The sequence below is a fragment of the Zonotrichia leucophrys genome, chromosome 3, assembly GCF_028769735.1.
Source record: "Zonotrichia leucophrys gambelii isolate GWCS_2022_RI chromosome 3, RI_Zleu_2.0, whole genome shotgun sequence".
Taxonomy (NCBI): domain Eukaryota; kingdom Metazoa; phylum Chordata; class Aves; order Passeriformes; family Passerellidae; genus Zonotrichia; species Zonotrichia leucophrys.
Window position 1 is genome coordinate 99,697,629 of NC_088172.1, and position 14,843 is coordinate 99,712,471.

Below are 14,843 nucleotides of genomic sequence, written 5' to 3' on the forward strand. Positions count from 1 at the left end.
AGTCCATCCTAACAGGAGATGCTTTGGAGAAAGAAAGATTAAAAAAAAAAAAAAAAAAAAAAGGCAGTATAAGAATTTTCTTTCATTCACAGGCACTGTGAAATTTGTTTGTTACTGCCCAACATCCTAAATTGTTCACACATACAGGGTAATGGAGCACAGAAAACGTTGAGGCTTTGCAACGTCCTCTAGCAGGAACATAAAATGTTTTAGTGGAATTTCACTTTTTTTTACCACAATGAAAAGATACTATTGCAGCCATAAGAGAGATGGTGCAGCACAAGAGAAAGCCTGATGGTATTGGACAATGGCTTGGAGAACTAGAGAGATACAGTAAACAGAGAATACATTTTTAATTGATGTAAGCACATATTCCAAATAGAGGCTTTCATACATGCCTATTTCAAATGGACAAATGGCGCAAGTGAGACAGAATGCACCTCCTGGCACATTGACAGCTGCTGTTTAATGCACTCCTCTCAGCTAACAGGGCACACTGCTGACTAGCACTGAGTCTGATTTTACTGAAAACCTAATCCATGACATCCACAGGATCCCCTGTGCCCACACACTCGACTGACAAGTTTGCAGAACCCCAGCAGGTCAGTGCTGCACAGAAGGACAGACAGCAGGCACGCTGCCTTCTTCCCATGAACTCTGACATGATCCTTTACCTCAGCCTCTGCTCCTTTCCTGAGGAAGCTGCACCCAGCCCTCTGCATCTCCCCAGATGATCTCAATGAGAGTCACAGTGTTCACATCTTGGCCAGCAGCTCTCTTCTCATTTAACTTCACATCTGACTCACCTGCCAGCTCTCCTGCTCCCTGCAACCATCCCTGACAATCCAGCCCATCTGCCCAGCCTGCTGCAAAGAACACACTGGGTGGCAATCTCCCCTCCTTCAGCACTGAAGTCTGAACCACTGAGGACTTGTGGAGCATTTTATGCCACAGCTCTATTAGCTCAGAGATTGCCTTTTCCATCCCCAAGCGGCTCCATGAGTTTCCTGAGGTTTTCTGCTTTGGATTTAAAGCAGAAATCCACAATCACGCTGAGCATCCTCTGCTAAATGCTTCCTAAATTCTCTTTATTCAGCTTTCAACATCCTGCTTACATTTAATCTTCCATCATTTATGGTTTCTTCTATTCTCCTCATTTGGAGAAACCTTCCTTTCTCCTTTAAATACTTTTGTGTAGGAGAGCTTCCTGACTTTAACTAAGGAGCCATGCAGAGCTTTTACTGAATGGACAGGGCAGTATCACAACAACCACTCGTGACCCAAACTGTGCTTACTGAATTGTAAAATATTACCAAGACAGCTAAAATTCCCTTTTCCTCTTCTGACAAACTTGCCCTGCTGTTATAAATCAGCATATCATTTATTCTCAACAGATCTCCCATAAATTCTTCTCGCCTCTTAAACTACCACACAAACTCTTTGCTGATGGGGAAGATTCATGGAAGCAGAAGGAACACATGTTAATTTTCAGATAACAATCTGAATTCACAGCAGTAGAAACTTCATTAATCCAAACTTCTATTGAATGAATTTCCTTATTTTCTTTTAGCAGAGAAAAGCCAAATAGAAGAATGTTTGCTTAAAACCATCAAATTTTCTGTGCCATAACTTAATGTTCATGAATGTCCCAGAGACTTCTAATGAAAAAAGACGTGGTTGCTCATTTAAATTAAAACCAGATTAGGACTAATCTCACATTTTGCCCAAAAAGTTTAGAATTACCCAACTGCATGAAACATTTGGAACAGGATGTTGCTGTGAATGAACAGCAATCCACATAAGTCAATTAAAAACTTTCTATTCAATTTTTGAGAAAGCCTAACTTCTCTAGAGCACTGCATAAAAAGCTAAATCACAGAATAAAATAAGAGTTAATATTCCTGGCTGCTTTAAATCTCTTTTAAAATCACATGCACATGTGAGCAGTCTCATCAATATAAACAAAGTCTTCAATGCTGCTCTTGGATAAAAATGCCTCATCCTCTGGCAGAGAGGCAGAATGTGTTAAAACCGTTCCTGTATGGTTACATCAGCTGACATCCATTGTGCAGGAAACATGAGGAACAACACAGCAGACAGAACACCTCCACAGAAACCTGCCTAGACTGCAGGTTTATTTTCAAATATTCAACTATCTTATGCTAAAATAAAAAAGCTTTTAAGACGTAAAGTTAAGCAAAGCATTAATGGAAGCAATGTGGTAAGACAAGGTTGATTATTAAGAAACAGCACATCAGGCAAATGTTAATTTTTCTGGGCAATAATGCAATGCATGCCTGTGTTAACATTCAGCACCAAGTGAAGTGACAGACTGACAAAACCCTTTTGTCCTACATCTGAAAGCAATCAAACAGATCCAAGTCCTAGTTGACTAGTAAGTGTGCAGGTGTTAATATCAAAACAGACTAACCTTTAGCCCTTCTACTTCACTTTCCAACTGTTTAGAGTACTGTTCACTCCTCTCTCGCAATTTCCTGTCTTTGGATGCCTCAGCAGCTGCAGCTTCAGCTTGGACTTCCAGCTACAAAAGTACATACGTTTTTAATAGATAGGATTCTGCAGGGTTTTTTTTCAAAATCTATTGACGGTTTTCAATATAAGAGAGAAATCTTCAGCACCAAACTGAACACTTCAAAGTCTTAGAAAATAAAATTGGTACTGTTTGAAACAACAGACGAAAGGTTAAAGATTTACAAATTTAAAAAAAAAAACTCAGAAAACCTTACATATAACTTATTTCATAGAGTCTAAACAGTCTTCTCACCACTTACTTCTTTTTTAAGTCTCTCTGTTCTGCGTAACTCTTGCCTTAAACTTTCTACTTTTTGCATCACCACTTCCATTTCTTCCTCCTTATCTCGGAGCTGGCGGGCAAGCTTTTGTTTTTGAGAGTGCAAGTCTGTCAGCCGCTCGTTCATCTCTGAGAACTCCTGCATTGCCAATTTCCGCTGGCTGTGTGCATCTTTCAGCTCTTTGGCTTGGGATTTTAATCTGTCACTAGACTCTGCCAGTTCCTACAGTTTAAAAAAAGAATTAAGTAATAAACCTAGAAAGCTACAAGGCCAATTTTGTCTTTGGATGAGTATCTAACACCTTTTCCAGAGTGAATAGAAACTACATATTCTTTTTGATTTCATGAATGCATCTACAATACAGATTGCATGCTTCTATAAATAAGGAAAGAGGCATGTTTTACACTAGTAGAGCGAGTAAAACTCCATAAATGTAAACCAAGTGAGAATCTACTCCATTATTACAGGTAAACACAATGGTGTTCAAGCACTTGCATTACAATACAAAAACACCTTGCTTTCTTAAAAAAATGTCATTAGCATTGGTTTTTAATAATTATTTAAATAAATTAAAAGAATCTCAAGTGCTAAACGGTGAAAATCGAACGGAAAACTCTGCTCTATGAAAATCTTTACTCAAGAATCTTCAGAAAACTGGCCTGCAATGGCAAATATTATTTCCATACCTTAGTATCAAATATCAGAGAAAGTTTCAGGCAATAAAACACTGCAGTGAATAAAAGCAGTATATGATACCTATCCTTTTCAAAGCATCAGCATACACTGTTAGTGCAGTGATAACTCCACACCACAACACCTTCACAAAGCTTGCTGTGCCCTAGATTTGTGCCACCACACTACCAGTGAGGGACCACAACACTTTAAACAGTTCCATAATGTTCAGTCAAACCAGAGCAGAAAAAAGAAGCAAGGAAAAGCAAATTTCAGAATAAAAAAACCACCAACTGGAAGAATTAGTATTTGGCACGGCTGACATCCATGTAAATCTAAACATGTTTCTAAGGTTCTTAAAAAGAGGTCCTAATCACTAAGAGCTGATTTAGAAGAGAGATGGTCTTTCTGGGACAAATTGGCAGCTTTTTAAATTTTAAGAGCCTTAAGGGTCAGAAGAAACAGTGTTAAACACAGCTGGCACATCAGCTTTAGTGTAGACTCTAAAATAATGAGGCAATATAATTACAATGAAAAACAGGTTTTATGTATTTCACACCTGATTACAGGCTGATCTAATAACAAATACAAAAAAGAGCCATGAAAGACAGTATGTTATAAATAAGAAAATGAGGGATCAGGGAGATAGAGAAGAAGAAATAAAATCCAGTATTCTTTAGCTGCAGTTATTTCAAATTACTTTTCAATTTTCACACTTGGGCAATTCCTCACATCTCCCTCTGGAAATACTTCTGTGACACAGTCTTAACACCATATTCTTCACTGTTAAAGTCTCACCCATATTTCAGATTAAATTGTCTGGAATAGTTCTTCTCTACTCTGTCTTCTAACCCCTATTATTATCACTAAATGTGAAGCTCTAAAACCTTTTTTGCAGCCACCATGCAATTTGGATTATGGAGTCGTTCACTATCTGGAAGCAATCACTTAGGGAGCACCCAGCAGTCATACAGACAACGTGTTAAATAATGTCCTTTTCTTCAACAAAAAAAAGGCAGAAAGCTAAGTAGGTCATGCTACACACTTGTTATCTGCTCATTAGTTATACACTTGAAAGTTATTACAAGCAAAATGAACAAAAATAAAACAGTCTTGAGGGTTTAGAACAGTTGCTGACAAAATGATTTTACCTTATTAAGATCTTCTCTCTCTTGCTTCAGCGTCCTGACTTGCTTCTCAAAAGCCTTTATTTGTCTGGAGGCATCATCCAATTCCCTCCTTGCAGTGCTGGCCTCCTCGAGCTGCTGCTCCAGCTGACCAGATTCTAGAAAAAGCAGCAGAACTCTAAATATTCTAAGGGAAAAACCAGAATTCTACAATAGCATAGCCTAGCTGCTTGAAGCCCCTTCAGTATTTTTTCTGGTTTCCTTTTAATCACAAAATAAGGCAATTTTTATCTGGTTTAGAAAAGGGAGCAGGTTGTTTCAGCTGCCATTATCTGCTTTTAAGGGAACAGAATGAAAAGGTCCCAGCTTGCTGGAATGTAACACAAAAATGATAACAACTTGTTTTCTCACATTATAATGACCAGCTCTAATACATAATTCCATAATGTATGCTTTAACACAACTTATACATTTGACTTTTATGTGCTGTGATGTAATATATAATACATCTTTTATTACATAGTAATTATAAACAGTCTCCCTCCTCCTCCCAGTTTCCCCCAAAAAGAAACAGTAAAAATAATGGGTCACTCAAGAGCTGGCAAGTGTTTTCCTGTCAGTACCCTTGAAATTAACTTCAGCTGATTTTACTTATTTCTAGTGTGAAAACCACTTGTTTTTATGTGATCTGCTTTATTACTACTATAAATAAGGGAGAACTATTGCAGCCAGTTTCTTACCAACAGTCAGTTACACAGCCACAGTGCAGTTCTATGGCACAATTAAATAATGTCATATAAATACCCTCAAATTCTACAAGAAAACCCAAAACTCATAAAATATGGCAACTGATACTTTCTAACTAGTGAGTGGGGTTTTTTTGCCTCATAGTCTTTACTTAAAAAACAAGACTTTAAAGCAAGATATATAGGAAGGTAAGTTAATTCCAAGTTCTATGAAATCACTGGACATGTTTTCTTTTATTTCAGTTGTGGGCAGGTCTTCAGACCACTTGTATTTACCCAAAGAACAGGAACCCATCTATATTCTTAATAACAGGCTTTAACTACATTTTCATAAATGTAACCCTAAGAGACTGGCTCTTGGAGAAATCAAATATAAAAACACATACATTTTTAAGAGGGTTAATTTCTGAAACACAAGAATTTTATAAGCAAATGAATACCATTAGCTTATACCCAGAAAAATATTCACTATTGTTTTAATTCACTCACTCTTGTTTAAAAATTTAAAAGAATGCACTTAAATAAGAGATGCAGCTCAAAGCCAGAAATTATTAACTGCCTTCCTTATGTAGTCTACTCTGAAGTCACCAGTGAAAAGAAAGTTTATATATGGCTCTGCTGAGCCAAGATAAATCTCTCTTCTGTGCATGAACTACTTTGTTCCACAGCTCTGTTTTCCTCTTGCATTGCTGCCCTTTACATATTTGGCAATATTAAAGATTCCTCAAAGTTTTCTCCTATGTAACTTAGCGAACAAAAATTATAACTTTGACCTCAAAAATTGAAAGCATATGCTAGCTTGTCATTTCCTGGAAAACCAGATAGACAAGAAAAATGTATTTTTCTAAGCCCTCCTGGTGACACTCCTGAATTTGACACAATTTTGAGTTCGTTCTTTATTACCTTTTTAAGCAGGTGTTTACTCTTACAGCTTCAGAAAAGGCAGTAAAACAGGTTAAAGAATGTAACAAAAAGCTAGGTGTGACATATGGGTTGTAAATGGCAATTTTCCATTTAATCACCCTAGCTGTAACTAACATTTTAGATAATATATCCAAACACTCACAGTAATATATTATTACATTACATTTAGTAACTCAAGAGATGAGCCCAAAGCATAAAAGGGTCATCTCTGCACCTGAACTGAACCTTCTTAAAGTTCATCAGATCTTTTAAAGGCTATCCAGAAAACCTGGAACTAGCTCCCTTATATTTGAAAGCATTCAGACATGGCCATCATTGGTCTGTTTCTGTATTCTGTCATTAATATAGTTCTAAAATCTATCTCAAAACCTCCATAAAAATCAAGTAAAATAGAAAATGCTATTTTATCAAATTTGCTTGTATTAGTTGCAGCTTAAGGCACAAATGAATCTTTTCTAACAAATGGCTGGATCAGACAAAACATTCAAGTATATACTAGCAAAGTTGATGGGTTAGGCAGCTCTACATCTTCCTCATTTGATCCTATTATTCACTTCCAAACCAAACGCCAAAAGTACACATTCTGTCTAGGAATAAATACACAAATATGTATGTGGTGTGAAGCAGAAAATTACTTTAGGAAAAAACTTCTCGTATTGACCACCTTCACCAGACTTTGACTTCTTTTCAATTTCAAAAGGGACAGCAGATGTGTTGGGGAATGTTTCCACACCTTTACTATTTTTTTTTTCAATACCAAAGGAAGTGAGTGATACTTTCAGCAGTGAACTAAGTTGCAGATCAATAGTAAAGAATAAAATACACTTTAAAGCTGATTTTGATGTTTTTCTGTGAATGACTGGTCTCATTCAAAAACTGTTCTTGTAAACGTTGCTTTCCTGTTTAGAAGAAGAAAACTGAAGAAGAAAACTGAAAAGTCAGTTTTCAAAACCTGATCTAAGGATTGTTGCAGAGAAGGGATTTCTGATCACATTCTCTTTATCCTCATTACAGCAGCACGAGGAGGGACACTGGGCTGGAGCAAAATTTCACAAAAGCCTTTGTCCTGATATAGTGCCAACATGGCATCACTCAAACCAGAGTGATCCTCCCTGAGCTGGCTAAGCCATGTTCCTCTCCAAAAATAATGCCCATGGTACAATACAAAAGTGCTGCATCACGCCAGAGCAGCTGTCCAGCTCTGTATCTGTAACAGGCTTTTTCCAGAGTACACAATTTTGACAGGCTGTAATCTGTGTGCTGCTCTCTGCAGCTCACACACAGCTCCTCCTGCCCCACAAGGCAGCTGCAGAGTCCAAACACATCCACACAAATGTCTGCAAGCTGAGTTCAAGTAACTCTTTCTGTGGGTGTCGCTGCTGGCATTCCCGACACTTGGAGGAACTGAATGGAGTCTTGTCAGAAATACAAACCAGAACAAGTGTTTTTTGTAGTCTCCTCCAACATTTCTGGCTGTTTGTTTTTCTCTTGTCTCAGGCAAGATATGGATATATAATAGAGATGTATCTACCACTACTTGTGACTGATTTTTCACACAAACGACAGACATTTTCCAACAAGATTAATTGGGTTTTTCTGTTTCTCTGGTTCTACACCTGATACCTAACAGTCTCTTGTTATTTTTCCCCAATAAAAAAAAATCTTGCTGTGCTTCCTTTCTTCCTTTTCTTTGAGATGTCTCTGTTCTCAAGATCCTATTTTAAAGACATCTCAAGATATTTTAAAGACAGCATTATGGAGATGTATAGAAGGAATCCTATGCTATGAATCACTATGAGGGAAAACTCCCTTCAACTTAAGTCAGAGTATCAAATCAAGAATACTGAATACTAGCCTTTAAAGCAGGCTAAAAATATATTAGCTAAACAGACAGCAAATTGGTTCACTCACAGCTAGATTCAATATAGTGGTGCATTGTAAGCCCTCCCCCTCAAAGTTCTTAAAATATGAATTGCCCAGAATCTGAAAGAGTAAGGCTGGAAAAAGATGGATCTTTCCCTAAACATCTCCAGTTGCCTCTGTAGAACACACATACTGGGCTAAGTAGATTTTTGCTTTTTGACTAGTATGAATGTCCTGATGAAAGGCATCATAACATTAATTTAAAAAATAATCTCTTTAGCTGCACAGATTTCAAAACCTCTTTTCCAACTTGAGGTACTTGACAGCCATAACTTTAGTTTTGGTAAAATCTTCAAGAACTCTCAGAAGCAAAGAAAACAAATGTTCAGTTTTGAAAGGAATGACAGTTCATTGACAGCAGAGCTGAAAGGTGGCTCTTCTCCCTCTCATCTCCCTTTCCCCACATGCTTCTACTGCCCACCTTGTGCTGATTTATCTGATCACAAGTTGATTAAATTCTCTCTATCTAAAAGCATTTTCCTTGTTTAATCAAGTCAATTAAAGTCATGAGAGAGTGCAGGGAATGCACAGATTGAGAAGGGGCCATGCAGCTGTAGGCTGGACTAATTTTGGTGGCAGTTTTCTTTGAGCAGTTTTGCTGCTAGCAGTGCAGCCTCATGGCTCATTGTATCCTCTCTCATGCACTACTCCTTGCTACTTGGAAAACTCAAACTGAATTTGGAGAAAATCCTGAGGTACAGTGGAAGAGTGAGGGGTAAAATGAGAAGTAAAAATAGACTGTAAAACTTTTATAAAGCCAAGGAAAACTAGCATTATGATTGGAGAGGAAAAACAACTTGACAAAATACAGTTTCTTGTTACAGCTTTTACATTACTATTTATAACATACCTGTTACCTGTTTCTTCAACTTTTCAATTTCTTCTTTCAAACTTTTAATTTCTAAATCTTTGCTTGCTGTTATTGGGCCATCCACTGTTGAATACTGCAGAGCCTGCACTGTCTGGGTGGACTCTAGAAAAGGACAGAAGAGAGAGGGATGAATAACATGCCTGACATCTGAGGAGATCAAAGAGATACTACTGATAAATTAAGACATGCCAAAAGATCTTGCACTGGGCATTCTACAATTTGCAGTTTCCAATTATTATGTGCCAATTTTTCAGTAATTGTCAGCTAGATCAACTAAGTTCTTAAAAGTTTTAAGAACAAAATGTTTATGCCATAGTGACCAAGGTACAGTGAGAACAAAGTTAGATCAAGAAGTTGCATACATGGTGTATTTGAGGCATAAAGTGTAACAGAAATTTAATTTGTCAACCAAAATAATAGAAAGAATTATTTTCTGCTAGAAAGCACTCCAGGAGGTATATTTAATTTTTTTTCCCACAGTATAAACAGTGCCTTACAAACCTGCAGGTTAACCTAAGTTTAAAAAGTATGGAATGATTTTTTTTTAATGTCTATACCTTGCAGTTTTCTGCTAAGTTCAAGCTTTTCCTGTTCTAGACGTCTTATTCTCCTCTCATAAGCTTCTGTTGCTAAACTGTCCTCCAAAGTTCTCTGAATGCTGGCATCAAGATCCATGGAGGGTGGTCCAGCTGTCAGTCTTAGACAGCTGCGGTCTGAAAGAACACTGGGGGAAAAAAAAAAATAGTATTGGATTTTACAACTGCTATGAAAACATCAACCAATAAACAGTCTGTTTAAGTTGTTAATTACTATGCCATTTATTATAACATCTTGTTATAATACTTTGTTTGTATGAGCTCATTGGAAATTGAATTAATTTTTACCTAGCATGCCTGATCTCCTCAATGCATTTTTTGTTACACAGAATTGGATGAACTCCTGATTATAAATCATTATGGACACTCTATGTTAGTCAGATAGCAAATAGCAAAAAGCTTAGACAGTAAAATCACAATAGTAGCTCATTTGAGAATAGTTAATCAAGTATCATAAATGCTTTAAAGACAACAATCACTAAAAATGGTATGAAACTAAACTAGGGCATGGACATGTCAGAAATGCTGTGGCTACTCATGTACACATGCTACAACTTATGCAAATAATGCTTTTGAAGTCTAGGACATTCTAGGACATAGTAACTTTCCCAGCAGAAACTGGCCTGTCTTTTCAGTGGTTGTAAACACTTTTTTTATTTCCATAAACAAGAGGCATACAAGGGACTTCACTGTTTAGTTTAGCAATGGAAATGAGTGAAATAAATTCTACAATAATAGCAGATATCAAAGTAATTTTTACAAAATTTCTATTCAGACTTACAGAAGTGTCAAAGGGCTAGAAATAAAAGCGGTTTTAATGTCTAACAAACTAAGTTCTATTCGGGTCGACACATCCAGTCTTAACTTCGTAATGGGCAGTTAATTTTACATATTCTCTAATAACAACCTTTCTCTCAAAACTCCCAAGAGCAAAGGTGCTGACCTGTACATATATGTAAATTTCACTTGCAGACAGCTTACTCTCTTGAACTGACAGCATTTTAGATTATGGTACTTTCCTCAATAAACCACATTCTTTGATATCTGCTCAATATGATTCAAAGACAGAAAGTCAGAATACTGTGTAACTAGCCTACAGACAATTTTTGAACTCTTCACTTACCAGCTACTTGTATATGTGAAACCCACAAATGGTAAATGATGGCCAGAAAATGCAGTGTGGGATGGTGGAGGCATTGTTTCCTAGAAAAATAACAGGACAGTTGAGTAAGCAGTATCCTACTGGACTTAAAAGAAACAGATTTTTCAGTTTAACCATATGAGAAGTGTTAATATCATGTGAACTATACTCACTGTCATCCTTATCTACAGCCCAAATACAAAACAACATCAACTAATTCTATTTATAATAGCATTTAACATATACAAAACCAGAGCATGCTGACATAAAAATGTCTTTCAATTAAATAGGCTATTTTTCCAAGAAGCTCTTAGCACAAAGTGCAACACCTTTTATTCTCTGCTATTGAGTCAACAGGGCTTCCTGCCTGTAGAACTACCAGCCCACTTCTGAGTGGGCCACCTCTATTTGGAAAGAACAATCAACAGGCATTTATTAGAAAGAAATAATACCAGAGAGTGTTCTAATCCCATTAGTAATTTGACCATTTCTTCATTCTTTGCTCCTCTTTCTTGCCAGACAAAGAACTACAAACAAAGACAACTCTTTGAGTTGCTATTCAGGCTAAAATAACCCTGTTGTTATTCTATTTATACTATTTGAAGTTCTAATATTCCTAATTTTCTGTTAAAAGCTTCCTATTTAAGCCCAAGAGGCAAGGTTTATGTTGCTCTACTAGAGATGGCCATAACAGTCACCAAAAGAAAATCCTCAAGAAGATGTTTATTGCCCTGGAAGTGATAAAAGATTCCAAATTGTCAGAAAATATATGTTACATATACCTTTCTTAATTTCTTTCTAAACCAAACAAAAATGAATGAAAGGAACCAGTTGTACATTTCTTTCATATAAAACTCTGCAGGGAAGGACAAGAAGTAAGACTGCATTCAAAAGAAATCTGAAATTACCTTTCCAGTGGTGATGTCAGCTATGTTACATCACAACCTTGTCCTCTTAGCTGACAAAAACCTTCATGTTATAAAAGAGTTCCCAAACAACATTAATGATATTGCTAGATTGTGCAAATTCATGAAGTTGAGCATTTTGGAAACTAAGGACAAGATCAAATTACAAAGCCTTAACTTTCCACTAAATCATAATAAAAATAACAATTATTACTGATTACTATGGTGAGAAAAAGTAAAATTCTATTTCTCCTTTACATTTTGTTTTCACTTTTCATAGATTCAAATTTCAAAACTGTATTCACATATAACTTTAAAAAATATCAAATACCTAATTGCATGATTTTAACAGCCCACATGACAATTCTCAGGTACCACACTGAGAGGTTACTAAATACCTAAAAAATTGTTTCTATTGATCATAAGGTAAGATTCTGTGAAAGAATTTGTTTTGCAGAGGTCAAGAAACATATCTCCTGCTGCTTGTGTGAATTTTAGCAGTACAACCATGCTGAGAAAATTATGACTGAATCCCTCAACAAGGCTACCAAACCAAACAGTGAAAAGCTAAAACCCAGCCCAGCTTAGGCTGCCTGAATAGCACAGTTTTGCCCTTTATGCTTGTGTGTACATTCAACATACTTTTTAAATGTCATTATTATGTATATAATTTTTCCATGGGACTATGGTCTCATTCAAAGTTCAGGAAGAATAACAATCGTGGCTTTTCAACACTGTCTTTTATCTTCAGCATTGGGTTTTCTTCATTTGCTCTATGCAATTCAAATCTTGCCAAGAATTTTTGGGGAAAAAAAAAAAAAGTCTCATGGGCTTATCTGTGTTGCTGACTCCTATAATAGCAGTGTGAGTACGTGGAACTTCCTCAAAAGATATGTATGAAATATGGAGGAGAAAATACCTCCAAGTTATATATAAGGAATTTGAGGCAAAGCAATATGAAATACAATGTCCTCTGGTCAAAGCAAAAATGTAAAATATTCTCAGTCGTGCAATGCCTTTAGGCTAGGCTTTTTCAGCAGTTCTGAGATACTAGGTGTTAAAAGAAATGGCAAGAAAATAACATCCTTATATTAAAACAGAACAAAACCTTCAGATGTTTCAAATTAGGAAGCTGAAAAAGAAGCTCTAGAAACTGGCATTCCTCTCTAACAGTTCAGGGGCATTGCTTTTCACTCCCAAATGTCTAAAGCAAAGTAAGAATTGTCTCATTTTTCTCAGCTGAGAGTCCAGTAACTCAGCAGAGGATCATTCTTTCTTCACCTGCAGGTCCCTGTTCCTTCACAATGGAAAAGCATTCACACTATTCAGGCATAGTTTGAAAACCTCAGGTGGGAGAATGGGCTCTAAAAAGGAAGAGTGGTGGAATAGACAACACTAAAATGTGTGAACAACCTCTAAAAACTATCTCAGCTAGACAAAGACCTGCTACAATACAGCATCCACTCCAGCTACTCCATCCTCCCAGCTGTTGCTGGACAAAATAATGTGCAAACTGGTATCTGAAGACTGTATAAACAACTTTTAAGATAAAAATACTTCTGTTGTGAAGGGAGAAGGACATATCAGATAGAAGTGAGGAAACAAAATGAAAAAAGTGCAAGTCATCCTATGCAGCTACACTGATTTGCTTAATTTGCCTATAAGGAAAAGGGGTCTGAGATTTAACCAGAAATGACAGAATCACTTAAATTGGAAAAGTCCTTCAAGATCACTGAATCCAGCCATTAAGGGTCAGGTCCATCACTAAATGACTTTCCTAAGGACCACATCTAAAAATCTCCAGTGAGTCAATTGACTCCACCACTTTCCTGGGCAACCCTTTTGGTTACGAAATCTTTCCCAATATCCAAACTAAACCTCCCCTGGATCAACTTGAGGCCATTTCCTCTTGGCCTGTGGCTTATTACTTGGGAGAAGAGACTGACCCCCACAAAGTGTTTTAGTCAAAGTGGTTTCCATGTTTTAATGTGCAGCTGGAGAAAAGGGAATGCAAATAATGATCATCTTGTCTACAACAATTCACGTTGCCACTTATCTGCATGCCCAGAAAACTGAGTGAAACTGAGATGTACATGCAGTTCAGAAAACAAAAGTGGTGAAAATGCTTTATCTGACATGTAAACAGCAGGTCTCTGCATCTTTCAACAGACAAACACACCCAAAGGTATTTCCAAAGAGAGAACACAAGGCATTCCTCCAATGCTAAGGCATCTATCATCTATCAAAGCTCCTTTTCAAAAGCATAGAAACAAAAGTCTGATAAAATCAATAGCTGCAGAGCATTTTAAGGAAAGGTAAAACTATTTTCTCGTTCCTTAAAAAACAGCTGTAATATTTCTCCTACATTTCTCAAAACTCAAGTTGGAGAAAATACTGGAAAAAGCTTGTGGAAATGAACTGAGGGGAATCAAACACCAACATGAGCAATTAGATTAGAGTAATAAAACACAGTAAAATGCAATGTGCAAACTTATACTAAGTCTTAGCAATGCTCAGCTAGAAGTAGTCTTGCAGACTATCTGTATGTAAATGTATTATTCATTATAAGACATGGACACTAAACTTGTTACTGCAATAGATGTATGTTAGCTACAGACACGTAAAGCTACAATGAATTTGTGAATACAAACCTTATCCTTACACATGTATGACTTTAGGACCAGCCTACAAACTATGGGAGTATTCCTCTCTCAGCTCTTCAAAGCAGCATCTAACTGTTATTTATGCAGAACACAGTGAAATAAACTGCCTTTTCCATATGTTTTGTTACAAAGTATACCACAAAGGCTGATTCATCAAAATGTTACTTGTATACTTACAGAGTTTTTTAAGCAATCATCATCCACATCAAAGTTTGATGTATCAGTAGGGCTGCTGACTTCTGGGATGTAAGGTGCCTCACAGTTCCTAATGTTGTCCCAATCAATCCCAGCAAAAAATGGATGGTTCTTAAAGTCTTCTATTCCATTTTGTCCAAGTCGATGCTCTCTGCTACAAATGAGCCTTCGGATGAGGTCCTTTGCACTTTCAGAGACATCTGTCACTTGAGCAGGAAACTGAAACCTCTCCTTAAAGATTAAAATAAGAGAAAATAGTTTATTACC

At 36.7% G+C, this 14,843-nt stretch overlaps 1 protein-coding gene across 12 annotated transcripts in view; it reads right to left on the reverse strand.

The window, feature by feature from the left end:
- The window catches only part of CDC42BPA (CDC42 binding protein kinase alpha), a 183,774-nt gene that overhangs the window by 63,755 nt on the left and 105,176 nt on the right, over positions 1 to 14,843 (reverse strand). For 11 of the 12 annotated variants that reach the window (XM_064709512.1, XM_064709516.1, XM_064709517.1 and 8 more), the window contains exons 9-15: positions 14,559 to 14,807; positions 10,796 to 10,875; positions 9,634 to 9,800; positions 9,056 to 9,178; positions 4,637 to 4,770; positions 2,793 to 3,035; positions 2,432 to 2,542 (exon numbers count right to left, since the gene is read on the reverse strand). In XM_064709512.1, coding sequence (XP_064565582.1) covers positions 2,432 to 2,542; positions 2,793 to 3,035; positions 4,637 to 4,770; positions 9,056 to 9,178; positions 9,634 to 9,800; positions 10,796 to 10,875; positions 14,559 to 14,807 — 1,107 coding nt within the window. The remainder of the gene's footprint in view (positions 1 to 2,431; positions 2,543 to 2,792; positions 3,036 to 4,636; positions 4,771 to 9,055; positions 9,179 to 9,633; positions 9,801 to 10,795; positions 10,876 to 14,558; positions 14,808 to 14,843) is intronic. The other variant, XM_064709519.1, reaches the window with a different exon arrangement.